The sequence below is a fragment of the Gobio gobio genome (genome assembly GCF_949357685.1).
Source record: "Gobio gobio genome assembly, chromosome: 20".
Lineage (NCBI taxonomy): Eukaryota > Metazoa > Chordata > Actinopteri > Cypriniformes > Gobionidae > Gobio > Gobio gobio.
Genome location: NC_137113.1, coordinates 793,396 through 803,395, shown reverse-complemented (window position 1 = coordinate 803,395; position 10,000 = coordinate 793,396). Strand labels below are relative to the sequence as shown.

Below are 10,000 nucleotides of genomic sequence, written 5' to 3'. Positions count from 1 at the left end.
TATTCAATCAAGAAACAATTCTGATATTCATGAGGCTGCTTCATTTGCTTTCACAAACTAATAATATTCAATAATCACCCTGTCATAAACATCGATATATCGACCCTAACTGTAGTTAACCCAACGCATAACTGTTTGAAACCCTAATAATCCCAGTATGAGCTTTAGGAGGGATCTGGATCAGTTTTCTGGGTTGAATGGCTGGCCATAGAGAGACGAACAGGATAGCAGATTTCTCTCCGTGTGATGTCCCAGAGAGGACAGGTGTTTCTGTAATTACAGCGGCACCTGAGATCTCATTCTGTCTCATATAACCTCAGCACCAGCCCCGAGAGACTCTCATCTGAGCCTCTGTTTCTACTGAAGAACGAGTGGACGTCCTACTTCAGCCTCAGCAGAACCAAACCAGAGTAACACGCTTCATATTCTGCCTCATTTCCCTTCTGATGAGCAGAGTCAAGCCTATTTCTGCTCTAGAACATCAGGACGACCAAACTCCTCACCCAGGATCTCTTGGGGGAACGCATTACAAGTAACATTCATTATGTAATCAGATTACTTTTTGGTGTAATGAGTAAAGTAATGCATTACAAGTAACATTCATTATGTAATCAGATTACTTTTTGTGTAACGAGTAAAGTAACGCATTACAAGTAACATTCATTATGTAATCAGATTACTTTTTGGTGTAACGAGTAAAGTAACGCATTACAAGTAACATTCATAATGTAATCAGATTACTTTTTGGTGTAACGAGTAAAGTAACGCATTAGAAGTAGCATGCATAATGTAATCAGATTACTTTTTGGTGTAACGAGTAAAGTAACGCATTAGAAGTAGCATGCATAATGTAATCAGATTACTTTTTGGTGTAACGAGTAAAGTAACGCATTACAAGTAACATTCATTATGTAATCAGATTACTTTTTGGTGTAATGAGTAAAGTAATGCATTACAAGTAACATTCATTATGTAATCAGATTACTTTTTGGTGTAACGAGTAAAGTAACGCATTACAAGTAACATTCATTATGTAATCAGATTACTTTTTGGTGTAACGAGTAAAGTAACGCATTACAAGTAACATTCATAATGTAATCAGATTACTTTTTGGTGTAACGAGTAAAGTAACGCATTAGAAGTAGCATGCATAATGTAATCAGATTACTTTTTGGTGTAACGAGTAAAGTAACGCATTAGAAGTAGCATGCATAATGTAATCAGATTACTTTTTGGTGTAACGAGTAAAGTAACGCATTAGAGTAACGCATTACATGTAACATGCATAATGTAATCAGATTACTTTTTGGTGTAACGAGTAAAGTAACGCATTAGAAGTAGCATGCATAATGTAATCAGATTACTTTTTGGTGTAACGAGTAAAGTAACGCATTACTAGTAACATTCATAATGTAATCAGATTACTTTTTGGTGTAACGAGTAAAGTAACGCATTAGAAGTAGCATGCATAATGTAATCAGATTACTTTTTGGTGTAACGAGTAAAGTAACGCATTACTATTAACATTCATAATGTAATCAGATTACTTTTTGGTATAACGAGTAAAGTAAAGAGTAAAGTAACACATTACAAGTAACATTCATAATGTAATCATTACTTTTTGATGTAACGAGTAAAGTAACGAGTAAAATAACGCATTACAAGTAACATTCATAATGTAATCAGATTACTTTTTGGTGTAACGAGTAAAGTAACGAGTAGAGTAACGCATTACATGTAACATGCATAATGTAATCAGATTACTTTTTGGCGTAACGAGTAAAGTAACGCATTACTAGTAACATTCATAATGTAATCAGATTACGTTTTGGTATAACGAGTAAAGTAAAGAGTAAAGTAACACATTACAAGTAACATTCATAATGTAATCATTACTTTTTGATGTAACGAGTAAAGTAACAAGTAAAATAACGCATTACAAGTAACATGCATAATGTAATCAGATTACTTTTTGATGTAACAAGTAAAGTAACAAGTAAAATAACACATTACAAGTAACATTCATAATGTAATCATTACTTTTTGATGTAACGAGTAAAGTAACGAGTAGAGTAACGCATTACATGTAACATGCATAATGTAATCTGATTACTTTTTGGGTACAACGAGTAAAGTAACGAGTAAAGTAACGCATTACAAGTAACATTCATAATGTAATCAGATTACTTTTTGGTATAACGAGTAAAGTAAAGAGTACAGTAACGCATTACAATTAACATTCATAATGTAATCAGATTACTTTTGGTGTAACGAGTAAAGTAACACATTACAAGTAACATTCATAATGTAATCAGATTACTTTTTGATGTAACGAGTAAAGCAACGAGTAAAATAACGCATTACAAGTAACATGCATAATGTAATCAGATTACTTTTTGGTATAACGAGTAAAGTAAAGAGTAAAGTAACGCATTACTAGTAACATGCATTATGTAATCAGATTACTTTTTGGATGTAACGAGTAAAGTAACGAGTAAAGTAACGCATTACTTTATAAATCTACACATTAATATTTGAGTTACTGTTTTATTGCAATGTACATCACATTTCAGTTTAACTAAACATGTTTTACACCAGTGTTTCCCAAACTTTTTTCAGTCATGGAACCCTTTGAAAATGTTCTCCATTTTGTGGCCCCCCCTCGCATACGTTACTCTAGGGCTGTAACGGTACAGATTGTTCACGGTTCGGTTTGTATCACGGTTTTAGGTTCACGGTTTCGGTACGGTTCAGTATTTGCTATGTTCAGGGAAAAAAGGACTACTGTCCAATAAAAATAATGAGAACAAATCATTTAAATACAATCAGCAGCAAAAATAAATACTATTGAGCAAAGATGCTAATAAAATAAACCTATGCTTTCAGGTTTTTCAGGCACGTCTAACATTAGTTTTCAGGTACAGAAATTGATCAAATGTAAAATAACATTGCATATTGGACTGTATAAATGAAAGATTAATCCTATTAAACTTACAAAAGCTATTCAATCACAGCAGTGAGTGATGTCCTTGTCTTTTGTTGTTTGACATTAAACACACAGCAGTAAAGGCTACTGCCCCTTTAAGACCTAATGCTCGGATATGCATCGTCTTTCTCGACTGTATAAAGTTTACTTAAGGCATATTCAGACTATGTCTGCTAGAATACTCAAGATGGACATGTTGACATACTTTTTGTGTGAGTTTGTCCGTTCAAGAGCAAGACTTGAAAGAGAACTCAATATTTGCGCGCTGTGAGACGTGTGCGCGCTTTCAGTTGAGCGCACAGAGACACATTTTCTCACAGCGCGCGCGCGACTTCTCATTCGCGTCTTCTGGCACTAAACCCGGGTGATGACGGCGAACATGACTGGTCATATTCGAACATACGGCAGCACTCGCATGCATTGAACAAAGTTTACAAAGAGAGAATTATTTGAAAAATTTGAACAAAAAAAAATATTTGATGGCCTTTTACACGGCACCCCTGCTATCATCAGACGGCACCCCGGTTGGGAAACACTGTTTTACACCACTGAGTTAAAATGATCTCTCTTCTCCATAACGCAGTCACTTAGACAGTAATGCGCTGGAGTCAGGAAATATGAAGTAATCAGAATATAATGATATTCTAAATGTGTTTTTAAAAGAAAATGAAGGAGTGTGTGTTATATAGTGTTGTTGAACGCATTACACTGTTAAACACTTAAAAGTAACAAGTAACAAGCATAATGTAATCAGATTACTTTTTGGTATAACGAGTAAAGTAAAGAGTAAAGTAACGCATTACAAGTAACATTCATAATGTAATCAGATTACTTTTTGGCGTAACGAGTAAAGTAATGCATTACAAGTAACATTCATTATGTAATCAGATTACTTTTTGGCGTAACGAGTAAAGTAAAGAGTAAAGTAACGCATTACAAGTAACATTCATTATGTAATCAGATTACTTTTTGGCGTAACGAGTAAAGTAATGCATTACAAGTAACATTCATTATGTAATCAGATTACTTTTTGGCGTAACGAGTAAAGTAAAGAGTAAAGTAACGCATTACAAGTAACATTCATTATGTAATCAGATTACTTTTTGGTGTAACGAGTAAAGTAACGAGTAAAGTAATGCATTACAAGTAACATTCATTATGTAATCAGATTACTTTTTGGTGTAACGAGTAAAGTAACGAGTAAAGTAATGCATTACAAGTAACATTCATAATGTAATCAGATTACTTTTTGGTGTAACGAGTAAAGTAACAAATCAAGCTTCAGCGTTAGTTCAGGCAGGCTACGTAGTCAAGCTCCGCTATCAGCCGAACGTCAAAACATTACGTAGTCAAGCTCCGCCAACAGCTGACCATTAAATTCAAAGCCCTGCACTCAATGGGCATTCTCAAATAAGGGCGCCTATTTAAACCCAGCGTCAATCTGCTTGCTTGTCGCTTCCACTGCAAGCTGCTTTGCAACCCACCTCCGCCCCAGCTCCTCCTAAACGGGTGTTTAACTTAATCAATGTCATACTGTTGGCATTTGATGCACGTTCTGTTCTCAATAGGGGGATTTGAGACGCTCTCCCAGTAAGAAGCGAGGATCATCCCCAGAAGTGCTGCTGTTCCCTGTCTTAGCTTTTCATGGAGCTCATGAAAGGACAGGGAATTTAGAACAGAACCATACAGCCAAATGTTATTTTACTAAACATTCAAATAAAAATGTTTTTAATTAACTCTGTCTATGGTATTTTTGACTTGAGTGGTCCTGTCTGAAGTAAATGCATTACAAGTAACATTCATTATGTAATCAGATTACTTTTTGGTGTAACGAGTAAAGTAACGCATTACAAGTAACGTTCATTATGTAATCAGATTACTTTTTGGTGTAACGAGTAAAGTAACGCATTACAAGTAACGTTCATTATGTAATCAGATTACTTTTTGGTGTAACGAGTAAAGTAACGCATTGCAAGTAACGTTCATTATGTAATCAGATTACTTTTTGGTGTAACGAGTAAAGTAACGCATTACAAGTAACGTTCATTATGTAATCAGATTACTTTTTGGTGTAACGAGTAAAGTAACGCATTACAAGTAACGTTCATTATGTAATCAGATTACTTTTTGGTGTAACGAGTAAAGTAACGCATTACAAGTAACGTTCATTATGTAATCAGATTACTTTTTGGTGTAACGAGTAAAGTAATGAGTAAAGTAACGCATTACAAGTAACATGCATAATATAATCAGATTACTTTTTGGTGTAACAAGTAAAGTAACGCATTACAAGTAACGTTCATTATGTAATCAGATTACTTTTTGGTGTAACGAGTAAAGTAACGCATTGCAAGTAACGTTCATTATGTAATCAGATTACTTTTTGGTGTAACGAGTAAAGTAACGCATTACAAGTAACGTTCATTATGTAATCAGATTACTTTTTGGTGTAACGAGTAAAGTAACGCATTACAAGTAACGTTCATTATGTAATCAGATTACTTTTTGGTGTAACAAGTAAAGTAACGCATTACAAGTAACGTTCATTATGTAATCAGATTACTTTTTGGTGTAACGAGTAAAGTAACGCATTGCAAGTAACGTTCATTATGTAATCAGATTACTTTTTGGTGTAACGAGTAAAGTAACGCATTACAAGTAACGTTCATTATGTAATCAGATTACTTTTTGGTGTAATGAGTAAAGTAACGCATTGCAAGTAACGTTCATTATGTAATCAGATTACTTTTTGGTGTAACGAGTAAAGTAACGCATTACAAGTAACGTTCATTATGTAATCAGATTACTTTTTGGTGTAACGAGTAAAGTAACGCATTACAAGTAACATTCATTATGTAATCAGATTACTTTTTGATGTAACAAGTTTTTAAAAGAAAATTAAGGAGTGTGTGTTATATAGTGTTGTTGAACGAATTACACTGTTAAACACTTGAGGAAAAGAGATCAAGTCTCGGCCGCACACATTAGTAACAGTTACTTTTTAGGGAGTGTGTATCTCTGAGCTCTTCACAGGAACGACATTGGCCACAGCGGTCGACCTCAGACGATGACTGAGAGCTTGAGAGCGCTGAAACCAAACCCATCAGCACTGTTTAATCAACCTCAACTCACAGCGCTGACCACTCGAGGCATCTCCACACCAGCTACACCACTGCTCCTCCACCCACATCACCCCACTCACCACAGAGAGAAGGCCAGCAAGCAAACAGAGCCGTCAACATCTACTCTCTCTAGTGCAGGAGTGTATGACTGACAGCATCACTGAAGACACAGCAGCGGGAACATTCTGCTAAACATCTCAGGGAGGAAATGATGAGAGATTTGATGGTTTGAGATCCTGACCTGCGCTGTTCCTCTCCGTGTTCTCCTGATGGGACGGTCAAACACTCGTCCATGTGCCCATGCAGCAGCCGCAGAACATCTCCACCAATCAGGAAGCCTGAAACACACGCTGCTGAGTAAATGAACAGGAAGTGGAGCAGAGTGCGATGTTTCGATTGGGTCTCACTCACCCTGAGCCACTTCACTGCCGGAGCAGATGGGCGCCACACTCCAGAGCGTCTGCTGGAAAGCGGCGTCCACGTGCAAACTCCCGTTACCGTAGGTCAGGTGCTGGAACAGAGACATGTGATCAGAGACATGTGAACAGAGACATGTGATCAGAGACATGTGATCAGAGACATGTGAACAGAGACATGTGATCAGAGACATGTGATCAGAGACATGTGAACAGAGACATGTGATCAGAGACATGTGATCAGAGACATGTGAACAGAGACATGTGATCAAACGCTGAAGGGATCTAAAGCTGCACACACACAGAGTCTCAGAACACCAGCTAGATTTCTGTGCCACACACACTCCTTCAGGATTAGAATACGTTGTTTTTTTTTGTATGGCGCTGTGTGACATCATAAAGGGCGGAACTCCTTATATGGGCTGAACAAGGTGATATTTCCCTCACACACACACACATGTGTGTGTGAGGGAAAGATCACCTTGTTCAGCTTCACAAATAACCCAGCGTTAAGGGAACAGTTGATGCAGTTTGTGTTTCCGGATTTCTGCAAGTGTGTGAGTTTGTTCCCGGTCATGAGTGGAAACCGCAGGAAGTGAGTCTGTGTGTGTGTGTGTGTGTGTGTGTGTCTTTAGCTCCGCCCACTGCACTCCTCCACGAGCTCGGCTGTGTTCAGAAAGAATCGGTGCAGTGTTTCTGTCTTTTATAAATCTGATAAACTAAAGACTCTCTGGAGATATCAAGGATCAACACTACTCTACAGATACTCAAGATTAACACCAGACTGTGTGTGTGTGTGTGTGTGTGTGTGTGTGTGTGTGTGTGTGTGTGACAGAAGGTCCAGTGAACAGGAGCAGCAGCAGATCTCAGGTCGAGTGTTATTCGGTGTGTGTGCAGGAGATCCTGGAGCCGTCGGGTCTGTTAAACTCACCAGGTAACGTTCAGACGACACACTGACCAGGATGAGATCGTCCCCCACCCGCACCTTCTCGCCCTCTGACCTCTGTTTGGACGCGGGGTGGATGGTCCACCAACACGCTTCACCTGCACACACAACACGCGTGTCGTTATACATCTACAAACATCATTTCCAGCCATCACATCACATAAGGAACACTTGAGGAACACATGAGCATGAGGAACACACGAGCATGAGGAACACATGAGCATGAGGAACACACGAGCATGAGGAACACATGAGCATGAGGAACACACGAGGAACACATGATGATCACATGAGGAACACATGAGCATGAGGATCACATGAGGAACACACGAGGAACACATGAGGAACACTTGAGGAACACATGAGGAACACATGAGGAACACATGAGGAACACACGAGGAAACCTTGAGGAACACATGAGGAACACTTGAGGAACACAAGAGCATGAGGAACACACGAGAAACACACGAGCATGAGGAACACACGAGGAACACATGAGGAACACTTGAGGAACACACGAGGAACACATGAGGAACACACAAGCAACACATGAGGAACACATGAGGAACACATGAGGAACACATGAGGAACACTTGAGGAACACACAAGGAACACATGAGGAACACATGAGGAACACACGAGGAACACACAAGGAACACACAAGGAACACACAAGGAACAAACGAGGAACACATGAGGAACACATGAGGATCACATGAGGAACACACGAGGAACACATGAGGAACACATGAGGATCACATGAGGAACACTTGAGGAACACACGAGGAACACATGAGGAACACATGAGGAACACACGAGGAACACATGAGGAACACTTGAGGAACACATGAGGAACACATGAGGAACACACGAGGAACACACGAGGAACACATGAGGATCACATGAGGAACACTTGAGGAACACACGAGGAACACATGAGGAACACTTGAGGAACACATGATGATCACATGAGGAACACTTGAGGAACACACGAGGAACACATGAGGAACACATGAGGAACACATAAGGAACACATGAGGAACACTTGAGGAACACACGAGGAACACACAAGCATGAGGAACACATGAGGAACACACGAGGAACACTTGAGGAACACTTGAGGAACACATGAGGATCACATGAGGAACACATGAGGAACACACGAGGAACACATGAGGAACACACGAGGAACACTGGAGGAACACACAAGGAACACTTGAGGAACACATGAGGAACACATGAGGATCACACGAGGAACACACGAGGAACACACAAGAATCACATGAGGAACACATGAGGATCACATGAGGAACACATGAGGATCACATGAGGAACACATGAGGATCACATGAGGAACACACGAGGAACACACGAGAATCACATGAGGAACACATGAGGAACACATGAGGATCACATGAGGAACACATGAGGATCACATGAGGAACACATGAGGAACACACGAGGAACACATGAGGAACACACAAGGAACACACGAGGAACACACGAGGAACACACGAGGAACACACGAGGAACACACGAGGAACACATGAGGAACACACGAGGAACACACGAGGAACACACGAGGAACACACGAGGAACACATGAGGAACACACGAGGAACACATGAGGAACACACGAGGAACACATGAGGAACACACAAGGAACACACGAGGAACACACGAGGAACACATGAGGAACACACGAGGAACACATGAGGAACACACAAGGAACACACGAGGAACACACGAGGAACACACGAGGAACACACGAGGAACACACGAGGAACACATGAGGAACACATGAGGAACTCATGAGGAACACACGAGGAACACACGAGGAACACATGAGGAACACATGAGGAACTCATGAGGAACACACGAGGAACACACGAGGAACACATGAGGAACACATGAGGATCACATGAGGAACACATGAGGAACACACAAGGAACACACGAGGAACACACGAGGAACACACGAGGAACACACGAGGAACACGTGAGGAACACATGAGGAACACATGAGGAACTCATGAGGAACACACGAGGAACACGTGAGGAACACATGAGGAACACATGAGGAACTCATGAGGAACACACGAGGAACACACGAGGAACACATGAGGAACACATGAGGATCACATGAGGAACACATGAGGAACACATGAGGATCACATGAGGAACATATGAGGAACACATGAGGATCACATGAGGAACACATGAGGATCACATGAGGAACACACGAGGAACACACAAGGAACACATGAGGAACACACGAGGAACACACGAGGAACACACGAGGAACACACGAGGAACACATGAGGAACACTTGAGGAACACATGAGGAACACATGAGGAACACATGAGAACCACACGAGGAACACACGAGGATCACATGAGGAACACTTGAGGAACACACGAGGAACACATGAGGAACACTTGAGGAACACATGAGGATCACATGAGGAACACTTGAGGAACACACAAGGAACACATGAGGAACACATGAGGAACACATAAGGAACACATGAGG

The 10,000-nt window shown here is 40.0% G+C and overlaps 1 protein-coding gene across 1 annotated transcript in view; it reads right to left on the bottom strand.

The window, feature by feature from the left end:
* Positions 1-10,000, bottom strand: part of ryr2a (ryanodine receptor 2a (cardiac)) — a gene marked incomplete at its 3' end in the record, with an annotated part of 227,705 nt that overhangs the window by 173,170 nt on the left and 44,535 nt on the right. The window contains exons 8-10 of the mRNA XM_079845576.1: positions 7,456-7,568; positions 6,520-6,619; positions 6,350-6,446 (exon numbers count right to left, since the gene is read on the bottom strand). Of these exons, the coding sequence (XP_079701702.1) occupies positions 6,350-6,446; positions 6,520-6,619; positions 7,456-7,568 (310 nt within the window). The remainder of the gene's footprint in view (positions 1-6,349; positions 6,447-6,519; positions 6,620-7,455; positions 7,569-10,000) is intronic.